We start from the raw sequence: 17,955 nt of genomic DNA on the forward strand, positions 1-17,955 counted from the left end.
CTTAGGAAGGTACCTATTTGAAAAATTGAGGGAATTAACAGATCCCTATCCCCTAGCGTTCACCAGTCAGCACTGGGTGCTTTTCTAGATTTAGACATAGCCTACTTGGACTCAGCATAATGCTACTATGATGAAGTTCAGTGGTCTTTATTGTCGAAAAGATTGGGTTAGTTAAGACAATGGTCTCTTCTGATCTAAACTTGAAATACATGCAGCAATACTGTCAGGTTTGTACAGGTAGACATCCTGGTTAATGGTCCAGTTTTATTCATCAGCTTATTCAATGTCTTAATGTCTGTCTGCTTCCAAAATGCTGTCGTATCTTGTTACACTTTACTAACAAGATATGTTTAACTCTTTCATAATTATGTGAGTGGAAGAATTTCCTACACTGGGGTTTTAGACATTTTACCTTAAGTTATACTGCTTTCTCTCTCTTCTACTGCATTAATCTTTAAGTTGTGCTCTCTCGGTAGATTCCTTTAAGGTTTTTTGTAAGAATTTCAGAACAGTAACATTTGATTCAGAATCTGCTGTTAAAAAAGAAATAAGCAGCTTCAACAAAAATGGAAGAGGCTGAGATCAGTAATATTGTAACCAGAAGCAACTGCTAAAGTAAGATTGACCACAGTACTGTGGCCAATGTTCCTAATTACACAAATAAAAACACAAGTTGAATCTTGGGTCTGCTACTACTGTGTGCCTGTCCCTTGCAAGAGGCTGAGGAGTCTGCCCAGATACAAACTAGGGGAAACAAACCCTTAACTCCATGCTGTAGGTTAGATTAGTCATTCCAAATGGACTGACCTGCTGAGGAACATGCTGCATCTTTAAGTGCAAACAAATAGACCTTTTTTAAAAAAAAATTAAGCATAATGCAATACAGAAATTACATTTTCTGCATGTGTAAACAACAGTGCTAAACAGCACCAGCTGTTGTGATTGAGTACAAGCTTGCTGTGAACTCTCATACTGTCATAGACTAGTGCTCAGTCTGTCATTTTACTTAGCAAAACTTAAAGCATTTCTTTTCCTCCCTTGGAAAATGAGACACTTTGATTTGCTCATTTAAGTATCTGTTTACTTAAATGCTTAAAATGAAAGAGTACCTACTGTACCTTTTGCTCAATGCCAGAAGCTTTCCAGCTTCACATTTCTAATTCTTTTCATTTCTCCCTCCTTTTCTCCTCCCTTCTCTGATACTCAGGGCTAAGCAGGCCAGTTTCTAGGGCTTCGGGCCTGGTGCAATACTGCACACAGCAGAGGGCAGCTAGCTGTAGAGCAGGATGCACTGCTTCCAGCAGGAGCCACTGCCTGCAGCAGCAGGGAGAAGACAGCAGCAGCAGCAGATGGCCATTAAACAGGCTTATGACACATGAGGGAATGCTTCATGCCAAAAGCAGCTCAAAAGCTGTAGCTCACAGTGTTTCCCATGCTGGTTTTGCTCATACTTAAAACACATGTGGTGTCTTTGACCACTTTTTTTATTTCCCCCCTTCATCTTGTCTACTCTACAACTTTTAGGCTCTTCAGCAATACTTTATTTGAGAATGGGATTTAAAGATCCTGACTGAAAGCAGCAAGGAGTAACAGTGCAGGAGATGTGTAAGCCTGAAGGACATGATCTGCCTAGAAGAATAAGCCAAGATCATAGTTAAGTTCTTTACCACATTGGTCAATGCCTGCCTCAAAGTTTGAAAGTCATGTCCCTGTATTGCTGGCACAGACTGGAATCCTACTCTTGTGGTCAGTTAGACCTGCGAGAGCAGCATGGTATTGCTGTACCCTTTCAGCTTGCTGGAAGGTTGCAGATGAGTACCGAGATGTTTCAGGCTGATCCTTCAGAGGTAGTGCCTGCACTTCTGCTCGATTCTCAGAGCTGCAGGGGCTCAACACTCCTGAAAAGCAGCCTGGAACAGCCAGAGAGGTTCAGAAGACACTGTTTGTTTCAGGCAGCAGCTGTGGTTAGGGGGTTTCATGCTGAAGTTTAGTTTACCTTAAGCTTAGGGTTAGCAGGATTCACCTTTTGAGAGGTTAGTCAATATCTGAGTTTTCCACGCAAATGTTAAATACTTCTAGAAGTTCCATGAGCAAGGCGGTACAAAAGCATTCATGTGGCCAAGCAGCAAGTTCCGTGTCACCTTGTACCTCAGCCTTCACGCAGCACTGTCTACCAAAGTTAAATGGTCTTCTCTGGACCAAAACAACTTTCAGACTGCAATAGGAAAGTCAGTACTCAGTTCAGGCAGATGAGGAATGGCCTGGAGTTAGAACAGCTCACTACAGCAGATACCTTTCTGACAAAGAAGTGCCCTTCTTCCAAAACCTAGCATCAATATGTGCCAGTATCTCAATATTCAGTCACATCTTTGAATGGCAAAGAAGTTACAAGAATGCAAGAGCACCACCATCACCAACAAAACAACAACGAAAAAAAGCACATGCTGCACGGAAAGGCTTCTTTCCCCTTTTTCAAAGAGCCTATTATTGTGACTAAAGATACAATGTGGTAATTATACAGATGCTTGGCAGAGACATCATCTAGTGTTTGTGTTGGGGGGAAAAAAACAGTTGTAAGTATGAAGTCATGGTTAAACATGAATAAGCACAATTGTTCACCTTTTCAAGGGTTTTAAGAAAGTCTAGCGTGGCCTTACCATGTTTAAGGAATATTTTGCTCCAGAGTACTGATCAGCTCCCCTGAAATTTCATTTTAGTATTAGAACAGCCTGACTGAGCTTTCAGTTCCCATCCCTGACAGTAAAAGCTGTTTTGCTTTATGATTTACAGGCTTGTCTTTGACTTACTGTTGCAGTATCCCCCCCCCCCCCTTAATCATGATAAATCTCTTCTAAATGCAGTCTACTTTTTAATCTCGTCGAGCTCCTCCTGGTTTCCCTGTCTGAGATAGCCCCTTGTGCCAACCTCATCCTACATGCCGGCGTGAGCAGCTACTCGAAGCCCTCGCCGATACCATAGCTGGGCTCTGAGACGCGCAGTGCCAGAGCAGTACTAGGAAGCGGCAGGCACAGTGGCAGCAGAGACATCCCATTTATTCCTTGATGTATTTTGCTCAATCAGGCCTACAAACAAGGATCAGAGCAGCATTTGTACTTTGCCAGTAATAACACAATCAAATGGATGTTCTGTTTTCGCCCAGACTGTAAAAACATTTTTCTTGACCAGGATAAAGTGTCTAAATTTTAAAAATAAATGGTATTTTGGTAACATTACTACATAGAGCAGAACAGTTCTAGGAAAAAAAATGTAAAGAGCACCAGAAAATTAAGTGGTTCCCCACTTACTCCTAGAACTAGGGTACTGTCTGAAGTTTGGGGGCAACAAGTAAAACTGAGCGTCTGATATCCCACATATTTAGGCAGGATTTCTCCATGGGACCACAATTTTATCTCAAATTTCTGAGCCTCCTTGTCCTGACACACATAAAAACAAGTAATTAAAACAGCTAGTAGCACCAGCAAGTGTCAAATCGTATGTTTTGGACAACAGGATTAGCTGTAAGGGATGTCTATCTATCCTTCTGTAGCTGTTTCACAGAGAGGCCAGACACTCAAGGAGAGGTCTGGTCATAGCCCATAGCCAGGTTTGTCTGTCCTTTCTACCGGAATCAGGTCCCAATCTCACCTAAGTTTGAGGTGCTAATGCACCACAGGTTAGATGGCTTAGCTGAATGAGAGCAGTAAATCTCAGCCTTCTGAGTTTCACTGCACAATTACTTTGTTTTTCAGTCTTACCAGATAACCAACCGTCTGTAACTAGATTACTTTCTAAAATGAGGTACCCATTAGCTTTTAAATAGATGGTTTTCTAATAGGTAGAGTCTGCTTATGCTTCACTTTTACAGCCTCGTATTTCATAGTTCAGCAACCTACCACAAGATTCAGCTTTCTCCATAACACACTGAGTGGGGAATTGTGGAGGAGCATCATGGCCCGCAGCCACTTATTACATAAGATGTCCAATTTCAAAAGCCAGATTTATCCCCAGCGTAATTCTGTCAGCGTCAGTGATTTGCACCGGGACCGTTTTGTTTGAGACCCCCAAACGTGCAAAGAAAACCTGCAAGCTCCGGTCCCCAGCAAGCGGTAATATCGGTGGATCGTGTATGCAGTAGTGCATCCAAGAGGCGCTCGGGTTTCGGGCAGCAGGTAGCGCCTCCGAAGCCAAGCCGCTCTGTCGGGGACCCGCACCGCGAAGCTCGCCGTTCTCGCCGGGTCCCTGCGCGAACACCGCCCCTCGCAGCACGGCTGGGACCGACCCCGAGCCCCGGAGCGGGGAAGGGGCGGCGGGGGGAGGAGGAGGAGGAGGAGCCGCCGATGAGGACCGGAGCCGGCTGCGGGCGCCGCGGCCATGGCCTGGCCCTGCATCAGCCGGGTGTGCTGCCTGGCGCGCTTCTGGAGCCAGCTGGACAAGTCGGACCTCTCCGTGCCGCTCACCATCCACAACTACTCGGCCATCGACGAGCCCGAGGAGGCGGCCGGGGGGCCCGAGAGCGGCGGCGCTTCCCCCCCGCCCCGGGGCTGCCGCCGCCCGCCCGCCGCCCCCCGCCCGCGGGCCGCCCCCGGGCAGCCGGGGGGCCGCAGGAAGGGCCCTGCCGGGAAGCCCCCGGCGGCGGAGACGCAGTACCGCCGGGACTTCCGAGCCTGGCCGCTCCCGCGGCGGGCGCCCTTCCCCTGGGGCGGCGGCCGGGCCGGGGCCGAGCCCCCCGCCGTGCCCGCGGCCGCCCCGAGCCGCGCCGCCTGCCCCCTGCCCGGCCCCGGCGGCCCCGAGCAGCTCCGGCCCCGCTCGCCGCCGGCCGGCGGCCACACCACGTCCTACAGGTAACGGGCGGCTCGGGGCGGGGGGCGCCGGCTTCCAACGAGCCCCGGGGACTCGGCGACGCCTTCCCGGGCGCTCTGCCCCACCGCAGCCCCCCCGGTTCCCGAGCGAGCGGCGGGGCCGGGCGCGCCTCGGCGGGAGGTGCGGGGCTTTGGCTGCATGGCTGCGGCTCGTTCGTACCGCCCGCCCCCTCCTAACGGGGCTTGGGGACTGTGGTGTGCCGCGAGATGGATTCATAGGGGAATTCATCTCATTCTAACAGAGCCACAAGTGTTCAGACGCCGATTGTGCCGCGGGTACCCACGCAGCGCTTCCCTCGATGATTGCGGTTCACGACATTATTTAGTGCGGTGCTGTGAAGACGCGCACGGGGTGCCCTGCAGGAGCGCAGCACTGATCCTGCTCCCCTCTGCCCCGGCAGCTGCCCTGCACTCACAGTCCGCACCGGCTGGAGAAGGCACAGCTACACTGCTCGCCTTGTCTTGCCGCTGCTGCATCTCCCAGAACAGTCACAGAGCGATGGCTGGCCCTGAAAAGCACTTTGAGATTTCAAAGCAGTACAGAAATTACTGTGTCAAGGAAACCTTTCTAACACACCAGCGGCAAGGTTCAGCTTTCAGAAATGCAGCTGTCTCCAAATTGTTGCTGAACACCCCCCATGCAGAGTGCAGCAGAGCCACAGCCTCCCTGCCCAGCCACTTCGCATGCCTTTCCTCCCCGGCTCGGCTATTCCTACCCAGGGCTCCCTATGTAATAAAAGAGGGGAAAGTCTGCGGATCGCGGGACAAAGGTGGCTGCGCGAGATACCAGGGAGCAAATCACAGCAGAAATTTTACAAAAAGTAAGGCTTGCAGGTAGCCAAGGAACCCACCCCAGCAGAGCAGTGCAGGTCAAGGCAGGAGCAGGGCAGCTGCCCCAGAGCAGGGCTCTCCATGAGCCACATTTAAGCTGCCTGAAGGCTACATGCAGACAGGCCCTACGCAAGTCAAACCACATTTGTCTTATTCTAGTAATTCCCCCAGCTTTTTTGAATTGCCACCTAGTGCAATACTGCAAGTGTAAGAAATCCCCATACCACTGACAACAACTGACTGTACCCTAGGTAAGTCACAGGAGCCACAACTAACAGCAAGAGAGAAGCCCACAATAGCCTTGCAGGCTGTGAAAACATTTTCTCATGCGTCATTGCTTTTCCTTTTTTCAAGGGAGACTAAGCAGGAGGGGAGCAGTTGGTACCTGTCTACTACTTGCTCATTTCCAGTTCCACTTGGGGCACCGGCAGTCCACAGCACGCACACAGTTTTCAGCCTGCACAACTACAAGGCCACCTTCACTAACTACAGAGCAGACCACTTTTCCTCTTCACCTTGTTGTCTTCCAAAGGCAGCATCACAGTGCGCAAACACTTACCTGCAGGCAGCAGCTGAACAGCACTGTTCGGCGTTGGTGCTCTTCATCTTCCCCTCTGGTGAAGGCCAGAGGGACCCCCCTTGTGCACACAGCAGCTCCTCAGTGGTCACATTCAAAATAAAAAAAATAAATAAAACGACATGGGGAGCAAAGGTGGAAAGTGCACACATTTTGGTGTATGCCTTCATTTCCTTTCGAGGGAGAACCATGCCATAAATTCCCTCTTTTCTACTGTTGCTGTCTGTGACTCCAAGCAACCCTGAGGAGCAGGCTCTGTACATGAACCAGCTGGGGCCACTCACAAGAAGTGGTCGTTTGATTTATATGCACTGCAGGTACATCAGCAGGCTCTGCGGCAAGCTGGGTCATCACAAGGGTGGGCAAAACAAGCCCCAGCTGGGCTTGTTTCATGTTAAAGAGATGAGGTCCTAAGGGAAGGACTGGTTTCAGAAGGACAGTGCAGAAAAGTTGGCATTGGTACTTGGTCCGTTCCAAGCTTTTAATGGCGTTGGCATTTTTTCGCTTAGTTCAGTAAGCTGATGGGGTTTTCGTGTTTGGGGTTCTTGTTCGGTTATTTTTAATTCGGGGATTTTGACGGCATGTTTCTACAACACTCCAGTGCACGTTTGTTCTCATGGAGCATACAAGTGCAGCAATGAATCCCCGGCACCATCCGGCATCGCTTGATCTGTTTTTGTGCATCAGTTCGATCCTTCGGTGAGACTTCCTTCTGCAAGTTCCTGCTACATCTTTCTCTCTGCGCTCTTTTTTAAGCACAGAAGGAAACCCAGCTGCATACAAAACCAGCTGTTTCCTTGCACGTGGTGCAGCCAGTCAGACCGACGTTTAGCAGAACATCAGCGACCAAGACCAAAAGAGCAGTCCCATGCCTTGGGACTTTGTAGGAGTCTTTCCAGGGCCAAAAGAAACATAAACATAGAGGGGGGATCAGAAAAATGCCTTCCTCTCTTTGAGGAGGCAAATTTTTAATTATGAACTAACAACTCTGCACAAAGGGTAGGAGGCCACATGGCAGCCCACTCTCCAGAACATTGCCCTGTGTCCACAGCTCTCTGCATGGATTTTATAGCTGGAGCTCTGCAGGCTCCAACTGAAGTCAAAGCCATGCCGGGCTCCACAGGGGGAGCTCAGGCATACAGACCAAGGAGGATTGATACGAGCTGCACTTGAAAGGCTAAAATGGGATGTGCTCCAACTGCGAAAAGATCCCGGGAACTGCTGCAGAGGGTTGCAGTAGATTGCATCAGGTGGACGCAGGAGGAGGCAGAAGGAAGCACTGAGCCACCCCCTCCACACCTCGTTTGGGGTCATGGAAGGGGCTCCTGTCGTTCAGCAGTGAGTCGCAGGTGCTACATAATTCTGACACAGCAGAGATTTGAGTGCCGTTAATTGTAGCACTAGGTCCTGATTGCATTTAGAAATGGATGGGTGGCTTACTTAGCTCCTTGCTACAGTGGATGAGAGAAGCTGGTGCTATCAGCAACGCATCTCCAGCAGGTCCTGTTCGCTGGGCATCACCTGTTTTTGCCTTGATGGAAGGCAATGGGACGAGGGCATGACTGCTCTGCTGGGGCTGGTCCTGGTCCTGCTGAGAGGAGAGCTCTGGTTGAGGCTCAGCTGTATTTGTTTGAGTCACTTCAGACCTCAGTTTCCCCTTCCGTAACCTGCCAGCCTTGGGAAAGCGTTTCAAATGCATCGCACCAGAGCTGTGACTGTTTTGTCTCTTCCCCCAGCCATCAGCTTTTCTTGTATTTGCGCTCAGGGAAGGGGGAGGACAGCTTGAGTTTCTGCACACGCGCCCAGTGCCAGCCCCCAGCAGCGCCTCATCTCTGAAGCTGGTGTTCCAGCACCATCAGTGGTTTGGGTGGGCGTGAGGGCTGAGAGCACCCGGCTTGTGAGTGGATGTGGAGGCGCAGCAGCAAAGCAGACCAAACTGGAGGCCTTGAAATCAGCAAGGCTTGCTGCTCGCAGGGAGTGAGCAATTCTGGTCTGCTGCTTTGAGGAAAAGAAAACGTGTGAAGCGCTGGGGTTGTTCGGGGGTGAAGGCCTCATGTGCCCTCATGAACGGTTTTGGAAACAGCAGGGTGGGAGATCCCTTGGTGAGCTGAGCTCCCACCTTCCTCTGCATGTGCTCAGCACTGTGACCACAGAGCAGGGATATCCCCACCAGAGGAGATACCACAGAACGAAGGGGAACAATCCTTGTTCCCCAGTGCTACTGGTGCAGTCACAGAGCACGTCATTTTGCTGTCTATACTGCCTGCCTGCCTTCAAATACTGCTTCCACAGAAGGCCAAGGTGAACTGTGGTCACTGCTGCCCAGTGAACACCATTTTATTTCAGACGTGCAGAAAGAAAAAAAAAATACCTGCACCGATGTTCAGAGCACACGTGAGCTGGCAGGGTTAGGAGTACTGTGTGCAAGAAGCTTCATCCGTGATCCAGCAAGATATTTAAACACATGCTTATCCTTAATAATAGGAGTAAATCTTTTATAATCAAGGCTTAATGTTATCTTTACATTCTTAAGTATCTTGCTGCTTGGGGAAATTAATACTGAAGCCCTGATTTTTATGGTACTTAACAAGTAAGCTTGCTTGGTGCAGGCACTGGGATAGATCCAGAGAGACGTGCTCTGCAGAGCCTGGCTGGGGGAAGGGGGACGGAGCCGTGGGAGGAGAGCACGAGGCGGGTGGAAAGGCGTGCGGGAGAGGTTGGCTGTGCTGCCAAGTAGGCTGCAGAACTGAAATGGGGAAGACTCAAAGCTGTTGCATAAAGTTAGGAGGAATTTCCTCCAGTCAAAGTGCACCCAAACCTACATTAGATGAAAAGGAGAAAGAAGGGGAAATGGGAAAAGGCAGAAACCAAGACCCGAGACCTGCCCTCAGCCCCCCACTCCCATAGCTTTCTGATAAGAGGACGTCAGCTGCCCGTCCTCTCACCCCACCACAAGTGCTCCTTCCTTGGGGCTCTGTCTGGGAATAGATCAAACACCCCAAATTCCCCTCAAGCAACAGTATGATGCTTGAGGGTTTTTTTGGCCATCCTGCAGAGCTCTCGCCGCTGTGTCCATGCCTCGTGGCCCTCAGCTGACAGGGCCCTGTTGCAGCGCCCTGCTCTGCCTGGGCAAAACTTCCCCGTGCCCCCGCAGGGCTGGCAGCACGGCCACGCCAGAAGCTGCGGCTCACAGCCGCACGCACTGGTCTGGCTTCCCCAGCAGGAAGCTGGGCTACTGTGCACTTTGGAAAGGAAATGTGAACAACAGAAACTGCGCGCACAGCTTTGCCTCTGAAGGGAAATCATGGAAAATGTTAATGATGCTGCTTAATGCTCGCTGGTGTGCCAGCCATTAGAAGGAAGAGGTCAGTGGAGGACTAAAGGCAGTCTAGGTCAGGCAGTGTAGCTCAGAGTTACCTCCAGCTGTACAGGATGAGCCTTTTTCTCTACTTCTTAAATAAAAAAATGGGATTATAATGCAGCGGCTCAGAACACCACTGATAATTAAGTATACAAAGTAAGCCATGACATAAAGATGAGGTACCAAAATGCCAACAGTGATGGCAGTGGTGTTGTAGTACAGGGCAAAGGAATATTATAAATGCTGAAAGTAAATCTGCCTGGAAATGGCAGCCCCAGTACTGTGAACGGCCCAGGCAGTTTGTGATTTCCAGCCCTGGTAGAAGTGCCCTCCATCTCAGCGAAAGGCATTCATAGCGCACGCTGTCACCTTTTAACAACTAGAGAAGCAAAACAGTCCCCATCCCAGTGCTGCTCTGAGCACCCCCAAAGTAAACTGAGAGCTGCTGTCTGGGGAGGAAGAAGAGGGGTAGTGCAGGAAGGATGAAGATGACCACCTCCAGCAGCAGTCAGTGTCTCATGTTCATCCCCCAGCAGCAGCTGGCTGTCAGACTATGCGGGGCTCTCCCCTCCTCCACATCACTCCTGTAATTTCCCCTCCCATGATGTCGTTCTCTTGCAAGTAAATGCAATTCATGTGATCTTGGACAAGGCACCTCCTGCATGCGGGTACCTCAAAAGTCATTCTGTCTCTCCAGGCTGTGAGGAGAACAACTCGGCTTCCGGCCAAAATGAGGGTCCTGCGATCCAAAAGAACTGTCTTTGGGGGCCTGCCAAATCAGCAAATGATCTGCCGCAGAGCACTGAGCCAGAGCTGGCTGCAGACAGTTGTTCCAGTTGTTCCTTGAAAGGAACAGGCCCAGTTGTTCCCTGAAAGCTGGGGACACGCTCCCCTGCAGGGCAGTGCAGCAGGGAGGCCAGCCGTCGCAAGAATGAATGGTTAAGAACCGATGCCATCAGCATCCTTGGGGCAGTCCAGCTTTCTAGGGGATAGCAGGCTCGAGTGGCTGGGAACTGCTGGGATGTAATTGATGGCTTTGTACCATTTTGCTGGTAGTTTGCCCAGCCAGAATCTTCCCTCTGGCTGTGCAGCAGAGCAGAGCTAGATTTAGCTCAGCATTCACAATTGTCTGGGATTCCCTGCTGAAAGGTTGCCTTCCTGGGGCACCAGTTGGCCAAAATCACCTTTCTGCAGAGGTGCTTCCTTACCTGGAGGTGCTAAAGCCTCAGGGATTGCACCACTGCCACCAGGAGAGCCACGCAGGCACTTACCTGCTGCCTGAGATAGCCTGAAAAGCAAGACGCCGAGAAGGCAAGAGGTGGCAGCTCAGAACAGCAGGAACAAACTGATTACAGACAAGATTTGCAGTGCCCATGGACAGCCCCACCAGGGCCTGGTTGTGCTTTCCCAGGAGTGGGAAGCTCTCCTGTAGGGCAACATCTGTCACTAATTCTGAGTGCATTTAAGAACTCGCCCTGCCACTACACGAGCTGACGACCGGCTGCCAGCCCCGGCTGTGGGCTCCTGCCCATTGCCTTGTGCCAGGAGGGCAGTGCAGGCAGGAAATAAATAGCAACAACTCTTCAGAATTAACTTTGTTAGTTTGCAGGGTTGTCTCTAGGTTAGGTGTGCTCCAGGGCTGTACCCCACGTCTACAAATCAACCAACAAAAGAGGCAGCATTTTAAGGTTGAAACTGTGTTTAGAAATCAAGCACAATCCAGGCAGCGTGTATTCTAGCAATATATTAAAAAGATCAGAATCAAACTACACGTGCTAAACTACTATTCCATGCTTATGTACTTTAAATAAGACTTTTTAAAGAGGAATTTGCAGTCACTATCAAAAAAGCAAATAGCATGCTTGGAAAAAAATGAAAATTAGAAGGGCTGTGGTCAAAGCTAGGCTCAGCATATTAAAAACAAAGCCTATTTTTCTAGCCTGGACATGGCTTAGGACTTGTGCCAGGGTCATGACTCAGGATCCTATCTACAACCATCAAGTGAAGTGCAGTTAAGTGTGGTTATTATCTGGGGTATGCCAGCGTGTGAACATCAACTTGTCACAGCTTAGTTAGCCTCCTCTCCTTTCGCTACAGAAGCTGCCTAAACAGGTTGTCAGAGCTTCATATGCAAACAGAGCGGACTTATCTTGTCCTTCTCTGAGAGCAAACAAGCCAGGTCAGCTGCCTGCTACTGCAGCATCTAAAAAGTCCTAACGAGGAAGGCATTAGCGAAGCCTGTCTGTGAGGAGCCAAAAAGCAGAGGGAAGCTGCATGCTCTTCAGTGCTCTTAAAATATACGCCTCTTTCCAAGCGCGCAGTCTCTGTACCCATTCCACAGATGCCACAGCTCTAATGATGAGGCACCCAAGTGCCTTATTCTCAGACATATCGTGCAAAGTCAAAGCATTTGTCCCCCGTTTGAAGGAAACCACTAGCTGAAGCATCTGGCAAGTGTGATGGTGTCTCCCTTCAGATGCATTTCAGCCTACATTGCTACAGAAGTGCAATACAGAACACATTGTTGAACATTCCTGGTGTCAAGAGAGCTAAAGGAAGGGAACATCAGCAGATGGCCTCCCTCTGTGCATGCAAGGACGGCACTCCTGAATTGCCAAACCAAGATGGTTTGCACTGCAAGTGACCAATGAGTCAGTAAATGCTATCAAGCAAAAAGTTACCCTGACATTTTCTTATTCAGGAAGAAAGCACCGAGCACCTCCAAGACACAGCACATATTGCCAAGAATAAAAGAGAGAAGCCAGGGCAGCCAGTTAGACGGGTCTATGCCCTAATGCATCTTTCAGTTTGGGCTTTTTGAGAAAGTTAGTCCTCTAGGCTAAGATCTTTTGTTCCCAGATTGCGTTATCTAAGTTCAATATTATAAGCTGATTGTAACCCGACTTGCCTTCTGGGTTTGCAACCACTCTGAGCAGAGGTACCCTGTGAATATGTTGTGGTTTATAGGTTCTTTTGTCTTGACAATCTCATTTCAGGCAAGAGTATCGCCCTTGGACTGGAGCAAAACCATCCAAGCCTATAAAGACAAAGCAAGGCTTCATTATCCCAGAAGACCATTTTGTTCAAGAGACAAGTTACAAGGCAGATTTTAAGGTAAAAAACATTTTTTAAAATCCCAAAGTCAGTGTGGCTAAAACCCAAGGTACGCATCAGGAACTCATTTTCTACCAGTGTGGTGTGTTGTAGAGTAACGCCATGTCCTATCCGACTGCGGTTACCCTTTGCTTTCAGAAAGACATGCTAGAGGAAGCGATACCATGTCATAATTCAGCCCGAGACCAAGATTTTAAATTGCATGAAAGCCAGGAAGTCCAAGAATTGCCATTCCCACAATTGGGTATGTTGTGTAGGAAGTGCCATTACCTCTCTCTGCGTAAGGCCCATTTAACATCCTCTGCTCTAGCTAGCAGCTACTTGCATGAGACCACCGTGGAGAAGGGTGCTTCACAACCAGTGGCCAAAGGCAAGCACAGGCTGCAGCAAGTGGCTCAGGGAGCAGAGCCGGGGCTGAGCTCCCCAGCGCAGCATCTGCTGCCGTCTCTGACGGTACCACATCCTCCAGGGCCACATGTAAAAAGTAAATCTTTGCCTTGGAGGAGACAAGGAAGAAATGTTTAATCAGCAGACAGCAAAGTACCTCCTCCGCATAGGATTGCTGGCGTATTGCTGCAACGAGGCACACGATGGGTATATCCAGCTCCACTGAAAGTGGGACAGGCACCTCAGGCGAAAGAGAGAATTTGCAAACCTCACCAAAACTTCCTCCTCGCTCTGACTAGTCTGGGCTGCTTACTGAGGTGCAGCAACGAGGCCAGCAGGGTGGTTAACCCTTAAATCTTGTATTTTGACCCTCGTGTTTAAGGGTGTGTATTTTGGCCCTGGAGGGGCAAAAGACAGTGTCTTGGGCTCAGGCAACCTGAGACCCGTGCCCCTGCAGGAAGAGGGAGAAAGAGCAGAGGGGAGGGGAGGAGTGGGAGTCATGAGTCAGGCAGTACTGCCCTGGGGTAGAACACAGCTCCTCCGCTGGCCAAGGGTGCAGCACTGTGTGAAGACATACTCCCCTCCTGTGCTTCCAACCTGGCGGACAGGATCCAAAGGACCTCCTAGATGTACCCTCAGAGTCTCTCTCCCACTTCTCGAGGAAGGGAAAGAGAAAACTGAAATCCCAGACATGAAAACACACCACCGAGGACACCGTGCCTTGGACCATGCAGAGGCCCCATTTCCTGGAGCTCGTGGGTGCCACTGCAACACCTCTGGCACAGTCAGCACAGGCAAGGAATGGACAAGGTGCCGAAGAAACACCAGTTCAAACAGAAATGGGACTCCTCCCCAGTTTACACGTAGCCATTCAGACATTACCTCTTGCCTGAAGCCCATGGTTTCACTGGGCACATGAGCATCAGCTTTACATCATGTTGTGGCAGCTTGCCTGTAGGACTCAGACTGCAGGTTGTATCCTGCTACTGAGCTGTGGACAGGTCATTTTGGACACTCCTCTTGCTCCTTAGCATGTCAGATGCATCCCCAGAGGACTGGAAAGCACAGAACAATGCAACAACAACAAACAGATCAATAGCTTTTTTCCTATACTTTTTCCCTGTGGCCTCGCTCTTCTTTTTTGCTTGGATGGTGCTATCAGAACCCCAGTACCCAGCAAAGCTTACCACCTGCTACATTTTGTGGCCAGATTCACTCAGTGTCCTGGGCACAGCACAACTAGGACCAGTCCTGTTTCAAATCCTTCGGGTTTTAAGCATTAGGAGGACACAAAGCATCCAGCCGAACTTCAGTACAACAGCTACATATTGGGTGAAAATTTGACTCCACAGAGGTGAGAGTTTTGATCACTTCTGTTATCTCTGTATTTCTTCCAGAGCTGAGGAGTTTATATCCCTGATAGAACTGTTGTAGTTTCACAGACTGGCACAGCCAGTGGTCTCCCAGTTTTCTCCCTTTCTCCTTCAGGTACTCCAGGTCTGTGCCAGGTCTGTTCACAACACAGTGAGCTTGTGGCTCCTTAGAGCATTGCAGTGGAGCACTTTGACAGAACCCTGATGGCGGTCTCCAAAAGGCTAAGGGGCCAGACACACATCACTAAAACTCCCCTCACTTTAATCCAGCACCAGTCCAGCAGTGAATTTGTCATGATGCTAGTCAAGTACGTGTCAGGGGGGATTTGTGAAGAGGGCAGCTCTTTGTCTTGCAGGGATTGGCACAAGGCTCAAGAACCCTCAAACTCTCTGGACAGTTGCACCCTGTGTCACACTAACGTTTCTCTCCCCTCTCACCCCACTAGATCCCAGAGGTGAAGACCAGGTTCTCCCCCAATCCTTCTGCTGTTTTCCAGGCACCATCACGGATCCTCAACGTATGAACCTGGACCCTTCTCACACCCAGGCAGCTTAAATGTGTTTCTGATAAGATGTATCACTATGCAATTTTCATGAGGAGTGTTAAGATCAAAGCTCCGATATTATCAAAAGCAGCTCTAGTGATTAGTGATGTGCACACACAGTTACTCTGAACACGCAAAGCGCTCAATTCAGAACTGGCAAAACACACTGCAAGGAACGACCTAGTTTTTCACAGGAGCAGGTTCATTACTATGCCAGCTGGCATCACACTGGGAGATTGACTTTGGGCAGCAAAGACAGTATTGCGGACAACATCCCTATGCCTAACTGCACAGGGCAGGAGGGCAAATAATCATAATAAGCAGGACAGATGATTAAAAGCAAAACAAGTCTTATTTAGTAGCACCCTCTAAATAGGCCCAGTAAATAGGCCAGACAGGGAACATCTGGCTGACTTCTCAGCTTCTTGAAGTTTTTTGGAAACTAGAAGACAAACCTCTCACACAAACCTCAGATGGCATCACCAGAATTCACAGCATCAAAGGGGCTGGTCTGAACTTCCAGGTTTGTTTTAGAAGCTGGAGGAAGCACAGGGGCAAGCCAGCACTGATGAACTTTGAATCTGGCATATGCAGTGACCTGGGGCTTTAAGGATGGAAAGCTGGGTATTTGCAAAATTGGAGGGCTGGCGGCAGAGCAAGAGGGGACTGAACTTCTGAAGACAGCCCTGGCCATGCACCAGCTTGGTTTGGAGAGGATTGCATGGACACCGAGTCAGCTAAATATATACCAGGCTCCCGAGGATTTAAATATGCATGTAATTTGTATAGCTGTTGAGTGTAAATACTGTATATGGATTTTACCTAAAGCAATTCGTGATCCTTTAATAAAAAGGACATGCTAATAATTTTAATAAATGTTAACTCTTTGCATATGCAAGGTGGAAAATATTGCCTTGAAATTCCTAAATTACTGCCTGCATCTTGGTAATGCTAATGCTAGGAACAACCAGAAGTGAATGTTACTTATAAACTCTTCTTAGAAATGTAACATAGAATGTAAGACATCCTTCATTTTTAAGATAATACATTTTAAATGTTATTATTCTAAAGCTGATTTATTTATTTATTAATATTAGCATGTATTTAACTTTTGCTGAAGTACATGTGAGGTACAAGAAACCATTTTCTTTAGCCTTTGTTAATCCAGAGTGTAGTGGGTTTACAGTTTTTATCTCAAGGACTTATCCAATGTAAGTAGTTTACTGCTTACTTTATGTTTTTACTTTTTTTTTTTGAGACAAAAAAGTCACAAAACTTTTACTTTGTGTTTGAAACATACAAATGCGTTGGCCAGAATGAAAAGAAACTCCGCAGACTCTAACAATGATCAGATATTCATTCATCTGTAATGAAATGGACTTTAACACAGGGGATTTCTTTCTTAACCTCCTCTCTAGCTGAAGTCAATGGCAAATTTAATGAACTTTGGGGACTCTGCAAACACATAACCATTGCTGAAGATTCCCATAAGAACAGCATTGAAAATGTTGGCATGTGGATTATATCAGGAATTCATGCAGACATTACCTTCTTACTGCATTATGTGAGAATTGAATATTGCCACCTCTGTTCATCATACCAGTAGGACCGAATGCAACAAGAACAGGTAACATCTGCAGCAAGCTGCATTTGGTTGGACATGGGATGACACTTCTCCCACTCACTCTTGCTTTTGGACCCAGAGGAAAGTACAGTAATACCAGTGCTTGCCAAAATCATTTTTCAGGAGACTCGTTTTTCAAGGAATTAATTTGAAACATTCAAACCGTACTAAATGTTTTGCATGTTAGATGTTTCTAAGAAAAAAAAAAAATCAATCTGCTTGATTAACCTCTTTATAATGTTTTTAACAGTTTTGTTCAAACAATTTCAGTCATTTCAATCCTGGGCTTTAACAGAAGAAAATAGTCTCTCCTCTTAATTCAGTGTATTTCTAAAAAAAATCAACCCAGTTTTAAATAAACTGGAAATATAATGAGCTTGTATTTTATCAAATGGACTGGATTTAATTTAATAAATTAAAATTTATTTTGGCTATTGGTTCTTTCCCAGCATTTTTTTTTTAAATTGTAAAACATAACCCTTGGATATTCAACCTCGGCAGCACAATTTTGTCACTGCATTTCTTTCCCACAGCTGCACCTGTAGGACAGCACAGCACACTGGACACCAAGCCAGGTGTCAGGAAGATTCCCGACTGCATTACCAGCCATCAGCAGTCAATTCCTTATTCCTCAAGCTTATCTGCAGGCACAGCCTCCCCCCCCCCCCGTAACAATGGCTTGCAAAGCACATTTCAAGCTGTGACCTAAGTGCTGAGCTGAAAGCTGCAGAATTCATAATTACTTGTGGGATTTTTCCCAGACATTTTCAAAGGGAAATCAAACTATTCAGCATGCAGTTCATCAACACAGGGAAAAGGGGGCTGAACCATTGACACTGATTTGCTGCGTTCCACTACCAGACACACCAAGGCTACACCTATTCTAGTTCAGATACAGTGCTCTCAGGACTCCTTTTTCAGTGGTACCCACAGCACGTGCCCAGTTAACAGAAATGGACAAGCAACACATGGTTTCACCTTAGTTTCACTCTGCCAGCTCACACAGATCAGGGGAAAGTGATATTAGCTTTCAATTTTAACATGGACCATAGCTTTACAATTGTTCCTAAGAACATTTTAGTGAGTAAGTAAGGAAGGCACTGGCTGTGCAACTAGCTCCCCCATCTACTGCAATGCCAGCTCCTTGAGTGATGCTTCAGAAGACTTCTGGAAGAAAGCCAAAGACTCATGGTGCTGTTGCCTGACTTCAACTAACAGGAAGAACAGAAGGAAAACCAAGTAGGTACTTACCACTGAAAGGGACAGGGTGATGCAACTGGCTGC

General features: G+C 48.3%; 1 protein-coding gene across 3 annotated transcripts; it reads left to right on the forward strand.

The window, feature by feature from the left end:
* The first annotated feature begins 135 nt into the window (after positions 1 to 135).
* On the forward strand, positions 136 to 17,103 carry MAP6D1 (MAP6 domain containing 1). Of its 3 annotated transcripts, none has more exons than XM_080604938.1 (3): positions 136 to 4,841; positions 12,625 to 12,742; positions 14,949 to 17,103. In XM_080604938.1, exons 1-3 carry the CDS (start codon positions 4,372 to 4,374, stop codon positions 15,024 to 15,026), a joined length of 666 nt encoding a protein of 221 aa, XP_080461064.1. In that variant the 5' UTR covers positions 136 to 4,371; the 3' UTR covers positions 15,027 to 17,103. The 3 variants fall into 3 exon arrangements, with proteins under 3 accessions (XP_080461064.1, XP_080461066.1, XP_080461065.1); XM_080604940.1 differs by having other exon boundaries at positions 15,000 to 17,103; XM_080604939.1 differs by having other exon boundaries at positions 16,466 to 17,103.
* Positions 17,104 to 17,955: the final 852 nt, after the last annotated feature.

Source organism: Anser brachyrhynchus (assembly GCF_964034855.1).
Source record: "Anser brachyrhynchus genome assembly, chromosome: 9".
NCBI lineage: Eukaryota > Metazoa > Chordata > Aves > Anseriformes > Anatidae > Anser > Anser brachyrhynchus.

Excerpts from the sequence above, each read along its gene's own strand:
- MAP6D1 (XM_080604938.1), top strand. The coding sequence starts at position 4,372 with ATGGCCTGGCCCTGCATCAGCCGGGTGTGCTGCCTGGCGCGCTTCTGG. Across the intron at positions 4,842-12,624 it reads GGCCACACCACGTCCTACAG|GCAAGAGTATCGCCCTTGGA; the intron begins GTAACGGGCGGC and ends ATCTCATTTCAG. Across the intron at positions 12,743-14,948 it reads GTTACAAGGCAGATTTTAAG|ATCCCAGAGGTGAAGACCAG; the intron begins GTAAAAAACATT and ends TCACCCCACTAG.